At 40.7% G+C, this 18,123-nt stretch overlaps 1 protein-coding gene across 2 annotated transcripts in view; it reads left to right on the plus strand.

Annotated features, from left to right (window-relative positions):
- Positions 1–18,123, plus strand: part of TRPM3 (transient receptor potential cation channel subfamily M member 3) — a gene marked incomplete at both ends in the record, with an annotated part of 416,264 nt that overhangs the window by 358,627 nt on the left and 39,514 nt on the right. Inside the window, 8 exons of one of the 2 annotated variants that reach the window (XM_082013364.1) lie at positions 1,540–1,674; positions 3,289–3,339; positions 9,627–9,662; positions 9,807–9,947; positions 11,388–11,417; positions 12,547–12,836; positions 13,685–13,913; positions 16,502–16,669. In XM_082013364.1, coding sequence (XP_081869490.1) covers positions 1,540–1,674; positions 3,289–3,339; positions 9,627–9,662; positions 9,807–9,947; positions 11,388–11,417; positions 12,547–12,836; positions 13,685–13,913; positions 16,502–16,669 — 1,080 coding nt within the window. The remainder of the gene's footprint in view (positions 1–1,539; positions 1,675–3,288; positions 3,340–9,626; positions 9,663–9,806; positions 9,948–11,387; positions 11,418–12,546; positions 12,837–13,684; positions 13,914–16,501; positions 16,670–18,123) is intronic. The other variant, XM_082013365.1, reaches the window with a different exon arrangement.

Raw genomic sequence — 18,123 nt, forward strand, 5'->3', positions numbered from 1 at the left:
AGAGACCACACCTTTAACGAAACGGGAAGCCACACGTTTATACTATCAGGCAACGATTCTGCAAGCTGAGAAAAGCAAGTATCTGTTTACAGCTATGTTACAATGTTAGGCTATAAATTAAAGGCAAAACTTATTTTTGCTTTTCAAGCAGTACGCTTTTATACACAAATACTGAATTGGATGATGATGGGGCGTCAAAAATGTGCTGCACAAATGTTGGAGGTCATTGAGCGGACCACAAGAGCTGATCAGCGATGCTACCACAGAAGTGCTGCGGCTGCAAACCTGAGCCATTAATTTCATGCCCAGTGCCGCTCTGCATCAATCTGCATGCTTCATGCCTGCCCCGTCCTGTGCTCCAGCTGCCAGCTGTGGGGACTGGCTCCCCGGCCAACACCGTGGGCAGAGCTTCTCAGCAGGAGTGGGAGGGCTGTAAACAGAGGGGTTATGGAATGCTGTGTGGGGCAGAGGAGGAGTAGGCAACTCCCAACCTGTGCTGCAGTTTTTACAGCGGTAGAAAACACCCAGAAAGGACTCCGTCTCTACCAGTAGCTCCTTAAAGCCCACCATATCTTCATTTGTAAGGTTTAATTGGCTCACAATACTCATTACTGTGACACTTGTTTTGTCACCGTCATGAAAATTTCATATGTGATCATTGCATGAGCATTTACAACTCGCCATGGAAAAATTACAACAAAAGGAAAAGCTTCTGTTTAAATATCCTTGCTTTAAATGTAGTTTCTGGAGCTCACTGCCCATTAATGCTAGTTTCTAAAATCCTTGCCCTTTTGGTTATGGACTATTTATCTTGTCTTCAATGTTGGTCGTAAGTATGCATCAAAACATTGGAGCGATTTTAATGGTACTAAACTGTCCTTATCATTATTGCTCCATCACCACATCATAGCAAAAATTTGCATAAATGCTGCAGGCTGCAATCATTTTCCAAACTAAAACCTAGAAGTATGAGATAATTTCTCATCCTTCTAACTCCCCCCAACCTGCACAAGATAGAAATGGAGAGGTTTTGCATAAGAAGACCTCTTGCATTTGGCCCTTCAAAGAAGTGCTAATTGTGAAGCTCTTTCTGCTTCCTGGGTGTCAAAGTTCCCCTGAGTTCCCACACCATGAACAGAAGAAAAAACTAGTAAAGACAGAATTAAAGTGAGTGTATATCCACATAACAAATATACCTAACATAAATAAAATACTTGTCAGGAAAGCGAGAAATAAAGATAATAATGAGGTGACGGATAGTGTGGAGGTGTCGTTACCAGTTTCCTGAGTTCCAGTTCCTCAGTCTTCATCCGGATTTCCTAGAGTATGTTAATCTTAATGCATTGGCACTCATTTTTTAAATGCTGCCCTGAATCAGAGAAACCGATACAGGCTAAAACTGTTAGTATTCCATTTTAAGCTTAGCAGAGCAACCCTCAGAATTTTGTCAGGATTCCCTGCTTGTGCCAGGGTGACCAGACCAGCCGGATACAGCCTGCAGTGCTCAGGAAAGGCCTGAATTAATTGTTTGCTTTGCAGGTGGGCTCCCTTGAGCAAGCAATGCTGGATGCACTGGTATTGGACAGAGTGGATTTTGTGAAATTACTCATAGAAAATGGAGTAAGCATGCATCGTTTTCTCACCATCTCCCGGCTAGAGGAATTGTACAATACGGTAGGGCCAGCCTAAGGCAAATTTTCTCTCTATATATTCATTGTTCTACCTCCCACTCGTATTATGATGACATGATGATGAAGAAGGCAGCCAACACCTGCTGCAGAAATTTCCATGTTAGAATTCCACATTGTCTTTTAGCTTTTTCTCTCATATAATGAAACGCTGTGTCTTGCCCACCTAATCTGCTGTAAGGATTTTGTAAGACATGGATTAGGACCCACACAGCACCAGCTGATTTCTGGTCATTGTAATTCCAATATGATACATGATAGACCTGAGATTTAGGCAGATGGCCCTGGCTACAAGACAGTAACTGGCAAGTTAGGACCTGGAGGATGGTGATATATGACTCCTGACAGTAGAAGTCCTTATGGTTTCAGAAAAATCTCACAACTGTTAATCGAACTCAACCGCTAGAAAACAAACTTCTTGGGGTAATATTCTGCATTTAAATATGCTGATGATTTCAGGAGGTCTCTTACAGTAAAGGACTTCCCCATGTCATGACCAAGTGTTCCAAAAATGATAGTTTTGACTTTTAAAAGCCTTTTTGCAAGTTTCATATCTTTGCCCTTAAAATGAACATAAAACTGCACATGTTCAAATTGCTTCTGAGTTCTCAACTGCAAAGCACATTCCAGCATTCACAACATTATTGCCTACTGAAAGAAACCAGTAAGTTCAAATTCTTTAAGCGGTATGGAAAAAATCTTAAAGCATTGTCTAGTTCTTAGGATTTCTAGCTCTGTCTGTTGGAGAGAGGTTGTGACACAGTGCATAGTCCTTTTCAAAATGCTTTTTTCTGCCAGTACTTTTCAAAGCCCTGCCATCATAAACTGCCACACTGCGCCGTTATCCAGAGATGTTTCACACTGATGGTGACCAGAAGTCAGTCTTTCAAAAATATCAAATATGAAAAGAATATATTAAATTTGTGCAAAATATAGAGGAACAGGTATCCATGCCACCCTTGAGACGGATTCCCGTCTGATCTTTGATGGGTTAGGCTTTGCCTATCAACTAGCGTCTCTGTATTAAAAACAGAAAGCCTATGAGCTTTCTTGCTACGGAGATAAGCAATGTAGTTCTTGTACCAAAGCCAGTTTTTACAGAGAGTGAGTTTGAGGAAGGTCTTCAGTTCTACAGCTAAAAAAAGACCTTTTTGAACAGATTTATTGAGAGCAAATTTATTGTGAACAAATTTATTGTGACATCTGAGCCACCAACAGTGGAAGTGGAGATCCTGAGTGCAGGATGGCTGACACTTCAGCAGCTGTTTTTCTTTCCACTCTCTCCCAGAGCGTGTGCATGTTGCGCTGGGCTCCTGCTTTGCCTAAGCCAGGAGCCTAATCTGGTATATACGACCTTAGTTTTCACCCAGTATGGAAGATCTTGTGGTTTACTTACTGTTTTGTACAAAAGAGAAGCCAGGTGAAATAACGCTCTTGCAACTGATTTTATGTTTTTCAATTGGTAACAGTGTACAGGTGAAGTGCTCTCAGTTGCCTGATTTTTAAACTTCTAAAGTGAGAAAGCCATTTCAGCATTTACATCTTGCAGGTCTTTGGACAATGCAAAACTATTTTATTCTTCTTTATTTGTCCTTTGCAGAGACATGGACCATCCAATACTCTGTATCATCTAGTCAGGGACGTCAAAAAGGTGAGAGTCCAATAGACGGTAGGTTGGAGATAATGCTATGATTGCTTTTTTTGTAGCTAGATACAATCTTTGTTTTGCATGAGCTTTCAGTCAGAGCCTTCTCCTTCCCCTGCCATTATAGAATGTCCTGTTTGTATGTACTGAATATGAACTTTTTGCATACAAAGCACAATTAGCAAGTTATTTGGCTTGCTTTCTCTGTGGTTTTAGATGCTTGGGTAATAGTGCTTCTGCTAGCATAATTGTAGGCTCTTACATACCCTGTAGATTTATGATGTTATCTGTATTTTTCCATACCTGCAACTATTGTCCAAGCTAATTTCCGTTTGTTAGTTTACTTCCAAGCCTATAATATAGCCCTTGTCCTGGATTCGAGTTTGCTGAAACAGTTTCTTGTTCTGTGTTGTGTGGTGTATTGTAGCCATCTTCCTCAGCAGAAATGTACAAAGAGAAGTAGCGCAACTTTTCCCCTGTCCCCTTATCAAGTTAATTTCAAGCATCTGGAATTATAAAGAGCCATTAGGAGGTCAAGACAGAAATACAGAAAGGTATAGTGACAGGAAGGAGATACCAAATACCTTCAGCAATGTGTTGCAGCAGCAGCAATGAATAAAAATCCCTTATCCTCTAAATATATCGATCAAGTAAAGAGATTGAGTCTGCAATTGACCTCATTGGCTTGAATATTCTCCCAAAGCATGTGCAGATTACAGCCTTGCACATTACCTAAGTTGGACCTCAAGGGCAGCATACTTGGGAAAGGAGATTTCTGTACCTGGGACTAGACAGAAGATTGGAAAAGGAATGGAGATTTTTTGTAAAAGCACTGGTTTTGGTGGTTTCTTCTGTCACTGACAGCTGAGTAGAACCAAAAGCAACTAGGAGAGGAGAGTGGCAATGCTTCATATATCATCTTTCTGTTAAGTAACACTTCAGAATAGTCAGTAGCTATGTTTAGGGAGGTTCTGGTGGTTTTCTTTGCTTAGCATGTTACATGGCATCATCATTGTTCAATTATATATAGTATTCTAAGTGACCATGGGAAAGTGTGAAATGCCTACAGAAAAAAACTGAAACTGTTCTTATGCACAAATCCCCTTGGATGGAGCAGAGTAAACCTGGAATGCATTTAGACTGGCTGCTTCTCTTGAAGCACAAGTTACCAGAACATTTTGTTTCCTAAATATGGAGTTATTTATGTGCCTATAAAAGTTTGAAACAAGCATCATCTATCTTCCTACTTCAAAATATATTCCTTTTCAAACTCCTTAGCTCCCCCAGCATCACCTTTCCAAGTCCTCCTTCAAAGGCATAGCAATTTTTATGTTGAGTGACTAAATAAGATCAATATCTTTTTCTGAGTCACTAGCAAAAGATGTATTTTTAAATGAGGTTTTGAAAAAAAAAGCATCCAAGTAGGCAAAGATGATCAGTACTCACAGGTATATATTGATAGACATTGTCATTAAATAAACTTACACTATATTTAATGAAATTATTTGTTGCATGGTGATCGCTAAACATTAGGTGATGGTCATTTTCCCATCATCTTTCTTTCCTCCATCTGTATCTAAAGTCTCCAGTAATTCCCATTGTGTGAAGTCAATGTGTGCTCTTATTAGAATACAGTTAAGCGCTTCAAAAACAAGCAACCTGGTGCAATCCTCTAGCACCTTCATCAGAAAACTGCACCTTGGGGGCTGTGTTTCTCATTTTGTCAGTAATGATGAACAACCATGGTTCACTGAGAGAAAAGTGACAGCTCGCCATAGGCCTGCCATCTGAGCAGATCCCTTACCCATCAACCAAGCTGTAAATCAGTCATCAGATCTGACAGCAATTTAAATGAAAATACCTCCTTGGAAATAACTTCTCAATGGACATCACTATGTGACAGTTAAGTGGCCCACCGTGCATGAAAACCAGACCACATTGCTGATGCTAGTTTTTTGAGTTTATGTATATTTTGATGCCAGACCTCTCAGATTTAATTACAGTATTGCAAAATATGAACAGAAAAAAATCTAGTATGTCACCTTGAGACAACACTGAGAAGATATGCATACTCTGTGCTTTTTATGCATACATCCTGGTTTTAAGACCTGCATTATTTAAGAGGGTGTATGCTATAAAAAGTTATTTACATCTGCATCATTGTGAATTCTCAAATAGAAAATGGATGCTGACAAATCATAGAAGCATTATTTAATTTACTACTATTGTATTACATAGCTGTATAATTCACTAGGAGGGGTTTTTTTGTTTGGAAGACCACCCTGCCTGCTTAAGAAAGCAAAGAATTTGAGCAACAGAAGTCACATTACCACGTCCTGTTTTGTGGCAGCTTGCAGACACACACGTGCACATGCGTATGCTCAACACACACGCACGCACGCACGCACATATAAGACAACAATTTCTTTTCTCTTTGGATTTCCAAATATCACTGTGAAGACTGTTAGCCTGGGCGGTGTATTGTAAAGGCCTGGAGACACAGTCTTAAAGAATATACAGCAATCAGAGCGGGCTTAAATTCTGCATATATAACAAGACAAAGTACTTAATGACTCTGCTTTAGAGACAACTGTGCTCCTCTCGCTTTTCGATACTCTCGACTCCATAACTACATTTGGGGACAAATCTGCCTGCATCGTTTGCGTCATGACCTTTTTGACATCTCCTGTCGAGGGTACAGAATTTAACACAAACGGGTTGACTCCTTTCCCTAGAACCTACAAACGGATGCATCCAGACTAAGCAGGAAGAAACAGTGCCCGTGCTTGACATCCTGTCTGTAAGTGGAGGTTGCCCTCTACAGGTTGTTTTTAAAAAACCTTCCCTGGCTCAACTAGATCAGTAGAAAGTTAAGAGATTAATTTTCTTTAATCCAAAAATTGTATGTAGTAAATATAACTTAATCCCACCGTGGCATGATCTAAGTTTCCAAAGTTCTTTATTTTGGTTTGCCACTGTACATCTACATTTCCAGAGAACTAACAAGCACTATACAGAATTTTGAAAGTATTATTTTTTCCTCAGCATGCAAAATCAAAGGCTTCATATCTGCTGAATACAGAAATGCACTTGAAGTGAAAAAATGCTATAATTGATTAGCTACAGTTTAAAGTTGAAGTTTCTTCAGGAAAAGAATAATGCATTAGCACTGAAGAGCTTGTCCCAACATGGAAAGTTTAGTTGATTATTAACCAGAGTACCTGTCATACCCAAAAATCAGACCCTCTCCTCTATCATCCTGACCACGTGGGCGATACTAGAATTAGCCCATCCAAATTTTTCCTGTTCTTGGAGCGGTTCTGGCCCACTTGCACCACTGTCCTTCATTTAGAAGCAGACACCACTGCCAGGGTGGTTCAAGGTGTCTGCTGATACAGCAGATGCTTTGGCACATGTGTAACTCCTCTCACAAGGGTGGTCCAATTGGTTTTACCAGGGCTGCTCACTTTGGAAAAGTAATCAGGTGTTAGCATGGAGCCATACATATGTGTATGTCTATAAAATGTGTATTTCTGCTGTGAATGTGTGAGTTTTCTTCAGTAAAATGTTTCAACTTTATCTGGCAGGTTTAGATCTGTCTTTTATTAAAGTTATGCTATTGGAATTTTTTTATCTAAATTCATATATGAAATTTCTGGAAATTAGAAGAACTGTATCAAGAAACTCAGGCTTTCTAACACATGCAGCACCCTGATGTCTGTTGTGCTTTTTTAATTGCTCGACTATTTTTCACCACTTAATAATATCAAAGCATTCAGTTTCAGTGTCTTACATTAAGACAGCAGGAGTCTGTTGAAGCACTACAGCTCTGTCTTGGAGGTACAACTCCCACTTCTGCCAGTGCCTTCATCCTTGTTCTAGTAAAACTGTCATTGCTTTAAGCATCCTGGAGAGAGAAGAACATTTTGTGGAAAAAAAAACAAACAAATGAAAAACCTAGCAAGATATAATTTTTAGATTTACATTATTTTTCTTTAAATAGCTCGGAATAAAAATTACTGGGCTCAAATAAACTAAGCTAGTATGCGTTCCTGCAAACCATAGTGACTCCCCTGCCCATCAGATTAGCCAAGAGTAGGAAGAGTGCAAAAGGGTATGCTAAGGGACATTACTGAAAGATAGTTGGCAGGTCACCTTTTGCCACTAAATTTGCTTGATCTTCTGTGCCTTTGAACACCAGCCCATTGCTAGGCACGGTACACCACAGCACTACGCCCCTCTCTCCTTCCTCAATCTTGCAGCATGCTGTTCGCACCATGGTGAGCAGGGAGGGAAATAAGCATTGCTCTTCCCAGCTGAAGTAGAAGAGGAAGGAGGATCTTCGCATCCATTTAATCTCTTCTGCAGAACCAGTTGCCATCTGCTCTCCATTAGTGTTTCTCTGCTCTGAATTTAATAAGCATATCTGCAGAGAAGCCAGGCAGATATCTGCAGACATGCAGATATTTCCAGCAAGCCATGGAGTCATAAAATTGCTCCATGTGAATTACTAACCTTCTTTTGATGACCACATAAAAAGAGCTACAGGCTAACTGTAATTTGTTCTGTATATCATTATAGAAAATGTGATTATTTTATTTACAGCACACTGAAAAAGTTTGAAGTTAACAATTAGAATTTCCTGGTCTTTCTGTAATGTTGACTATACAAGTTAATTTTTTGCTAGAGTAATTTTCTCTTTTTCCAAGGCTACTGCTCACAGTTCACAGAAGTCTACCTCTCTTTTACCTTTAATTTGTAGTCACATCTCTTGCATAATGACCTACAGGAGAGACGATTCTGTAAATCTGGAGGGTTATTAATGAGATCTCTAGATCTGGGTGACCTTTTCAGAATTTGCTGAATCATGCCTTCTTTTCTGGTGGGGAACTGCTTACTGAACCATGAACTGTCGTCCGAACAATTCAGAGGCAGCAATTTAGAGAAGGAGGCAAACTTTCATTTGGGGGCATTCCCTTCCCATTAGTCCTTTCCTCCTGTAAAGGGGTCAGAGCTTTCCCTGGGGACTTCCCCGGGTTGAACAGAAGAGCAGATGTGCCTCCACTGGGGTTTTGTTCTTCCATCACCAGAGACCCCCAAGAGCACTTCACCAGCACGTCCATGAGACCAGCCCACCCTGAAACTGTTCTGGCCTGCTCGGTGTCACATCAGGGTTCCTGCTACTGAAGAATGGAAATGCCCAGTTAACTAAAAGGCAGACTCAGATCCTTGTGCAGTAAGAGACAATCTGTTACTGAGATCTTTCTTCATTGCTTTGCAAGCCATGAGTATTGGAGAACTCATAACCTTAGTGTTGCTGTTTTCAGGCTTGACAGTGAAAAGGAGGATATGTGCAAGTTCACAGTGTGAGGGCGATAAGGCATGGACATATTTATTATTCTTTTTCCCTTCAAAATAAAAGGTGCATGCTGAAGACATTGTGTATATATATATATCATATTTAACAGAGAATAAGAAAGGTAAAGACACAAAGAGCAAGTATGTAGATGTCTTTTCCAGGATCCTGCTAATGACCCTTGCCACAAGCACAGTTCACCTCTTGGGACACAATCTCCCTGGCACTGCTAGAAATTAGGTAGCAAGATTACTGGGCTCTCTTAGAGGGACTTTCACTAAAATATGTTGGGAGTTCAAGGAGGGACCATCTAGGAAAATTGCTAGGCCTGTAGTTTTCTTCTTGAAGAAAACCCCAAAGAATTAGCCACAGATATTTGGTTTATTACAATTTTCATACTTACTTTCATACATACAGATGGTTTCCTCGTACTAGGTGTGGAATTTAAGCGAAGTTATGTGTTTGTTTGTACACAACCCCAAGAACAAATACTAGCAGACTCTCCTTGCCTCTAGCAACTAGCACTAGTAACAACGCATGCACTGTGTAAGTCCTCTAGTGTAGATAACACAGCTCTTTCCCCCCTGCCCTTCCTTTCCTGGAACATGAGAAGGAGACACCGTAGGATGGGAAGATCACACGCAGGAGGTGGTTCACCGTGCCTTGGCAGTGCAGATGAGGCTGGTCCAAAGAGATGCCAGCAGAGACATGAGATGCCAGGACAAGAGCTGGGGGGGACAGATGGTGCAGAAAAGGTGCTGCAGGACTAGAACCCAGCAACTGTGCCTGACCTTTCAAGTGTGCTGATCCTCATGCTTTTTGTTCTGCAGTCGTGTTCCTTGTTTCCTCAGCTGAAGAATACGAGTACTGTGTGTTATCTTCTGTTACTTCCAACAAGTTCTTCACCTTCTTATTTAACTTATGTCTTCTTTCCAAGCGAGAATATCCAGGTTTCGGTTGGATCTATTTTAAGGTGAATTAATTAACCAGCATAATAATACATTCCTGTTTTTAACTATTTAATTTGTTTTATTCTAACATCATTATAGAGTATATTTAACAACGCCAGTAATAAGCTTTTCTTCCTCTCGCACCATCCTTCTTATTTTCATCACAGGGAAACTTACCTCCTGATTATCGGATAAGTCTGATTGATATTGGTTTGGTGATAGAGTACCTGATGGGAGGAGCATATCGCTGCAATTACACCCGAAAACGGTTCAGAACACTGTACCACAATTTATTTGGGCCCAAGAGGGTAAGGAGCAAGTTATTTGCCATATCTATGGCTGCACGCACTGGCAGGCATTACCATAGCTTCTTAGTTGGTTCCAGGCTGGGACGATCCACATGCCCACACTATTCGGTCTACAGATTCATTTCCATTGTGTACATAGCAGCTATTTCACCACAAAGCACCACAAACCAGCCACTGATCACTGATACAAGCTACATTTTTTATTAATTTAATGAAAAAAAAATATTGGGTTCTGCTGCCCTGGTGTGAGACCAGGACAGTCTCCTCTGGCTCTAAAATCTGTAATTATGAGTAACCACAGCTTTTGAAAGACAAGTCTTTTGATCTGTACCAATAATACCATAGGGCATCTGAGTTAGACTTGAAAAAAACTTGTGTTTTGATTCACGCATCTCCTATCACGTGGCTCATCTTCTTGATTGTGGCCTGAAGATAGCAGGGCAAAGAAACCCATAACTCAGAATTGGCTTTATTGGCTGGACATGGCTCCATCAGAGTCAGTGGGCTCATGGCAAAAACACTGTTCAGTATTTTTCTGGTTTTCACGTTTGATATATTACAACACTGTGAATCCAAAGTGGGTTTACTACCTTTCTAAAACATAAAAGACATATATTGTCATCCATAATGCCACCGACCCAATCCAGCATGAAGAAAAATCTGCTCAACTGCTCGCAGTAAGATTTGTAGTTCTTTCTTTGCCTATTTTTACCTTACATTTTCATTTCTTGTCTCAGTTCAGATTTTAGCAATGCATACCATTAAATGTTGTTCTAAGTGGTTATAAAGAGCAACAGCTCTGGAAACAGTTACAGACAAAGACCTGAAATGGGTTGGTTTGTTTCCCTACACTTTCATTCTTCACTTTTGAGAGGAAAGGTAGTAATTGTAGCTGCTGGGGGACACTTCTTTCCCTTAGTCATTCCATCAAGAAAAGCTTTGGAGCAGCAATTTCACAGATACTGAACTAACAATACAAAGCAGCTCCACAGCTGTCAATGAAAGCGTGCTGGGAGAATGGCCAAAATACTCATGTACTCCAGAGAAATCCATTCATGCATTAGCAGTAATTCCTATCTCTTTTCCACTAGAATACCCCCAAACCAGCTGTAATTTGTACCTGAATCCAAATGTATGTCTTCTGTTGTGTGTTTTGGTGAAATAAGGTCAAACTCAAGGTAGAATTAAATATATATATGTAATTATTCTATTTTTATGTATATGTATATTATATTACATTACATTGCATTACATATATATTATCTATATTGTATTATCTTGTATTATCATGTATTATATATTATGTTATGTTATATTATATTCTCTATATTATATGTTATACATCACATTACACATCCATGTATGTATGTATATACATATAGTTGTAATTTTTCATCACCATTCTGGGAGAAGTAACATTTTTCTAACTTTTTTGTACAGCCTAAAGCCCTGAAACTGTTGGGAATGGAGGTAGGCAACTTGTAATAAATCTTAATGTCTTTTCCATCTTTGACAAATATATGCTATGTAAGATAATGTTTAAATTCACTGTAATGAAGGCACCAATAGCTGTTTTCAAGTTTTGTATGAGAAATGTGCCACAGAAACTGTATTTTTCATCCAGGTAACTTGTTTACACAAGGGCCAGATTAAGAAACATTTCTTAATAAAACTCCAGCGGATAGACAAGAGAAAAGAAGCCTCTGCAACCCTCCATGTGTCATTTTTCTTCCATGAAGATTAAACAAAATGTTTCAGTCTGTCAGGCTAAGCAGAATTTCAGTCAGATAAGTATATAACTTTAAAACGTGTTCAGAGAAATTAAGCAGTTGCGGAGAATGATGCAGAAATCTTTACATGGGCTGAATTTCTGGCAGTTTTCTCAACACTTTTGGCTGCCCTGATGCTTCAAGGAGATAGTAGTGTTTTCTTGTTTGTTTATTTTATACAACTTTCATTTTGCTGTCCACAGACACAGCACAGAATAGGTCAACTCATCTGATTAAAGCAGTAGGCTAAAATGGGGAAGAAACTAAAGGCAATAGAAACAACAAAGAGCTGGAGAAAGAAGGGATAAACCTGGGATACAAAGGCAGAATGGGAGTGAAGAAAGGCGATTCCTACTCTTGTGAGAAGGGAGGCAATACAAGAATAAGCAGGGAGGCAGTCTTCACCAGACCAGAGCATCCCCTGGATATGTACTTTCTGGAGGTGGAATGAGGTGGATGCATTACATTGCGTTACAATATATGTTATCTTTGGAGTGAACTCTTAGCTTTATTTTAATGGTGGCTTTTCCAAAATGGTTCTGGATATTGCCTGATTGTGCTCTGTGTTCTTAGGGAGAGAGAACAGTTTAGAGTGATAGTCCAAAGCTCTTTTTTCCTGTGTTTAGGTATGGGGTTACTGGTTTCTTAATTACAGTGCATGGACCAATAGTTTTTTCATCGATTTCCTGTGCTAAATATTTTGTCAAAAAAAGCTGAAGGGGCTGGCCTGCAGGGAATGTGTTTGACATCTCAGGTACTGACTCTAGTGCATTGTGTGAATTGATTCGGTTCCTTCACTGGTGAAAAAAATTTCTCTACAATTCTCACAGGATGATGTCCCTTTGCGGCAAGGGAGGAAAACAACAAAAAAAAGAGAAGAAGAAGTTGATATTGATTTGGATGACCCTGAAATCAATCATTTCCCCTTCCCGTTCCATGAGCTGATGGTGTGGGCTGTGCTGATGAAGCGTCAGAAGATGGCCCTCTTCTTTTGGCAGCATGGGGAAGAGGCTATGGCTAAAGCACTGGTGGCCTGTAAACTCTGCAAAGCCATGGCCCATGAAGCATCAGAAAATGACATGGTGGATGATATATCCCAAGAGCTGAACCATAATTCCAGGTGAATTTTCTTTCATATACACTTTCCTGGGCTAAAAGGAAAATAAAATAAAAGAAGGGAAGGAGGCTGCTGAACCTACCTGAAATTTGCTTATCTGTACCTTGCCTTCATTTCTAACTCGTACGAAAAATGCAGTCCCTTTAGAGAAAGTCTAAATGGCAATCTGTCTGTCAGAGAAGCAGAGCTGCTAGCAGTATAACTTCTGAAATGAGAAGGTGTCAAGAAGACAATGAAATATCTGTATTGACTACGTGTTCTCCCTGAGGCCTCAAAATTCAGGCTGCAACCTTTCTCTGTGCTTTTTCAAGACACTTTGTTCATCCCAAGCAGAACAATTGTTGAAATCCTTATGAACATAATATTCGGGCAGAAGTGTTAAGTAACCAAGAGCTCATGCTTAGTTAGGTGAGCAAGCCAAGATACTAGATTCCATAATAATCTTTGCTGATGTTAAAAGTCTGAGACACAGAATTTAAAAAGGGTATTGGACACTCCTTTTTCCAGGAGACTTGACCACAAAGCCATGAACAAACAACACAGAAGCAATCCTCTAAGCTGCAGATAACCAAAGGATTTCAGCTAGAAAATATCAGGGAGGTGGGCAGGCAGGTGGGAGCAGACAGCTGGTAGGTGTGGGTGCTCATCACTGCTAAATCGGGGCACTTATTTATATGCCTGCCATTAGCCACTCAGTTTTGAAATTGTGGGTTGCCATGTGTACAGTGAACATCACGACTTGCATGATGGAAGGTGATGCCCTCCTTGCAGAGGCTGTCAATTGCAGAGGGGTGTTTTCTGCAGCGGGCTGCTTGGGCTAATGGGAATGATCAAATGTCCCTCTGTTGCAGGGACTTTGGCCAGTTGGCGGTGGAGCTGTTGGACCAGTCGTACAAGCAGGACGAGCAACTTGCAATGAAACTGCTGACCTACGAGCTGAAGAACTGGAGCAATGCCACGTGCCTGCAGCTCGCAGTGGCAGCCAAGCACAGGGACTTCATTGCTCACACTTGCAGCCAAATGCTGCTCACAGACATGTGGATGGGTCGTCTCCGGATGCGCAAAAATTCTGGCCTAAAGGTCAGCACTGTTTTAAAATAAAATTAACAGTCTGAGGAGTTCTAATAGATGGTGACGGGTCTCACAACAGATCAGTAATAATTGGCTCAGTTAACGAGACTTCAGGTGCTTATTTGTAGTGACATTAAGCAGGATATATTCTTCCTGTGTTCGTTTTTTCAACAGGGAGCTATCGCAAACCCAAGTTCAAAGCAGGTTACTTTCATCAACTTTCTCAAAGCCCCTTCCAACATCAGTGAGAGTTATCAGAATAAGAATTGAGCCAGGAGGTTAGCATGTCACCCTGCCTGGGTACATATGGAGTTAGCTAAGGTTTTTAAAGATAAATAAAGAAAAAGGATAGGTAGGTGATTTAACTGCTAGTGAAAGGCGCTGATCCGACAACCTTCCCCAGACAGGCCAAAGCAAGCAGTACAAATTTTCTTGCAATCCCCTGCCAATCTTCCTGATGACTGACCTGAAGGGACTACCTTAGAGGATTTAGAGGATAATTCAATTTTCAAAGCTGTTTAAGCTTTATTCCCACAGTTAGTGAAACTGCTAACAGAGCAAGGTGAATTCTGGGAGGTCAATTTGTGTCCATGGGCTGGCAACTTTCACCTTCACCGAAGTACTCACCAGTCAGTACAGAACTAGGAATTGCCTCTTCCTCCCAGATGACTGACAAATATTTTCTGTGAAGGGGTTCTCTCTCCTGCATTAATCATGTGTGTGAAAAGTGGTAGTTGCTCAGCTATTTTGCTGTGGGAAAAGATGTTCAGTAATGGCAAGAATGTTTATGAGTACGTGCATCATTATTGTACTGGGTCTAATCCAGTGACAGTGATGAATGAGAATAAGTGGCTGATATCATTCTCATCATCCTCCTGCAGGAGCTGTGCCTAAATAGATAAGCGTAGATATCTGCTTACAGACAAAAAGCATTCTCACATTTGGAGACATCTTTACTACCTGTTTTTCTGACTCAACTCATAAACTCATTGCCCTTCAGCGGGACTGCTGCCTTGTTCACTGCTTGGCTTTGCAGATATTCAACCTGGGTAGATGGGGATCAGTGCAGCAGCTCATTTCCCACTGCATGCTTTCTTCTTTGCAGCATGCATCTCTTAAGCTGTGAGATAGACCTGTCCTTCACAATGAATAACTGAAGGTAACAGACTCTGTTTCCTTTCAGCTTCTTGGAACATCAGGGCTCCACAAGGATCCTTTACTCAGTTTCTAGTCTGTTTTATTTCACCGAAGCTCATTATCAGGGCCTGTTTAAAGCTAAAGCCAGCTACAAGCTACGTGAGCAAGAGGCAGCATGACAAAGAAACAAATTTGCAGGCATGTGTCATGGATTATTTCCCATGAGCAATCTTCTCCCATCAAAACTGGCAAATGGCAAGCAGGCTGAATATAATTCTTTAGAATGTATAGGACCAATGGGAGGGGGAGAGGCAATTTGTTAATCCTGCCTATTCTTAAATATAGCCTCTCTAGGAAGCCAGGTCTGCCCATAACCCCCTCTCCCTGGACACATCCTTTTGCAACAAGCCAAGTGTAGGAGCAGTGCGGGCAGCCTGGTGCTTAGCTCTTCTGAGGCTGGGCACAGCATTCATATACGCTAACTGCTCCTAATTGCAGTAGTTTGGATGGTTTCAACAACACACATGCTGTCTGTCAATATGATAAGCACAAGCAGTCACCCTTCCTGACCTGCCAACAAGCTAACTCTCTGGTTTCACTGTCATTTAGGGAGAGATTTATAACAAAATAAGTTTCCATGAGATTACAGCGAAACTAGGAAAAGCTATTGTGCTTGTGAATACAGACAGATCACTTCTTTTTGTATTATTATGTTATCTCTTCAGCTGTACTACTGGTTTAACCCCAAGCATTGTTCATTACGTGTGTCCACACAAGGTAATGTTAATGGTTTCTGCACTCCCACATCATAAGAAAGGGAAGGCAGAAAAGAAAGAGCTGGCATTAACATGAGCGTTACATGGCTTACGGGTTACTGGAGCACAATCTAAGGGGACCACATAGCTAAGCACATCAGCATTTGCTATTGCTATTGCTTTGCCTTATCTCCTCAGATCCACACACGCTTACACCTTGACTACCTGCGTGCATTAAGCATGGACACAGAGAGCTTGAGACCTGTTAACCCTCTCTGTAGAAATTAATACTGCTTGCATGTCATTTACACTGATACTGTCTATTATTTAAAATGCAGAAATTTGCAGGTCTGAGGTCTGAACACTCCCAGGAGCCCACCTGCCATTGACCTTACGTCATATTTTGTAAATATATTCTAGTATGTAACAATACGCATCTGATGAGCAAACAGATTAAATACTCAACAGAGGCAATTAGCCTTAGCACCCAGTGCTAAATAGAAGTTACATGCTTTGTTTCAGTACAGAGCTCTGAAAATATTACCCCAGGTGACAAATACTCTATTATCATAGAAACCCACACGCATGCATGTCTTTCTTTTCCTAAATGTCCTGAGGGAGTTGTTCCACTTGATACTAAGTAACCATCTCATGATCCTAATCTGTTTACTGTGATGATTATTGTTATCATTATTATTGCTTTAGGTAATTCTAGGAATTCTACTTCCTCCTTCAATCCTCAGCTTGGAGTTCAAGAACAAAGATGATATGCCTTACATGTCCCAAGCCAATGAGATCCATCTCCAAGAGAAGGAGCCAGAGGAACCAGAGAAGCCAGTGAAAGAAAAAGAGGATGAGGACATGGAACTCACTGTAAGTGCTGACAATAAATCACCAACCTCAGTGCGGTCAATTTGTTATTCCCACCTCTATGGGTGTTGCAGGCTGTCTGACAGGTAAATTTAGCAGGTGATAGGTTACCACCCCTAACAATCCCCTCTCCTCAGAGGGTCTCAAACCAGACAAATTGACATTATTGTGTCTTGATGTTCCAGCAGTGCATGGTGATGCTGAAGCATCATGTTGTGGTGTAATATCCTCTTACTTTGATTCCATTTGATGCCATGTTGTCTGAAATAAATTAATGAGATTTCAGAATTGAAAACACTCAGCTATAATAGATGAATGGGCCTCTCTGGTAGAAAAGCAGCTCGCTAAGTCTTCCTTTGGGTGGAAGGGCCCAAAGATTCATAGAAGCTAGAGATCTTTTTTTTCTTTTAGTTAACTTCATCAGAGGGCAAGTAAATGCGCAAACAGACAAGAAAAATGATGAAAGCGTTTTTCAAAATTCTTTATGAATTTGTGGTCAGTGCCTCTCACACATGCACACATGCAATTTTTAATCCACTGAAGACGTTAGCAAGCAGCTAGACAGCTCAGCCCTTACTAAGGGCTTCTGCAGCTCAGCAGAATTGTGTAACAAAGGACTTGTCTGTATTAGTAACATAACCTTAGAGGAATAATTTGCACCACAAAGAGAATCAAATAGCTAAAGCTGTGAAAACTATACAAGTCACCTGCTTCCAGTCTCCTGTTCTCAGACTTGTTTGACACTTTTTAATTTGGGCAATTACCATATGAGCTATCAGACCTGCCTTAGCTTAGTTCGGTTTGCTTTGGTTTGGGTTTAACTGTGGTGTCTTTGAAAGACTTAAAACTTAATCCCAGTTGGTCACATTCAGGATAGAGGCATAGAAGTAAAAAGGATTTTCCTGGTTAATTTAAAAAAAAAAAAAAAAAAAAAAAAACAGACTGTTTCCCACAGGCAAACAGCAGGAGCTGCCCACAGGACCCCGTCTGCAGGCAGGCAGAAGGACCTGCCTACAGGACCCAATATGCAGGCAAGCCGAAGGAGCAGCCCACAAGACCCACCTACAGGACCCGTTTGCAGGCAAGAACCTGGCTGTTGGGAAGGACCAGAAGCCAGAATAGCAGCAATGGGCCATTCTCTGCTTGTTAGCTATTGATTGCAATTTACTATCCCTGGCTTCTGATCCACTTACGAAGTGCCTATTGAAATCAGATAGGCACTTTGCAAGCTGCCTTTTTCTTGGCAATGGGGAGAAATTTGGGGAGGAAGTCATTTCCATCTCTCTGCAGTTATCCCAGCTCCTGGTTTCTTGTCTACAATACTGTGTTTCCTTTTTACCTTCTAACTCCTGCTACAAGGAAGTGATGTGTGAACTGGATCTGCTTTTCCAGAGAAGTCTTAGATGTTCCCTTCCTTCTCCCTTCTATGTGCTGACAGTCCTACTGCTATTTTTTGT

The sequence above is a fragment of the Phaethon aethereus genome, assembly GCF_964289735.1.
Source record: "Phaethon aethereus genome assembly, chromosome: Z".
Lineage (NCBI taxonomy): Eukaryota > Metazoa > Chordata > Aves > Phaethontiformes > Phaethontidae > Phaethon > Phaethon aethereus.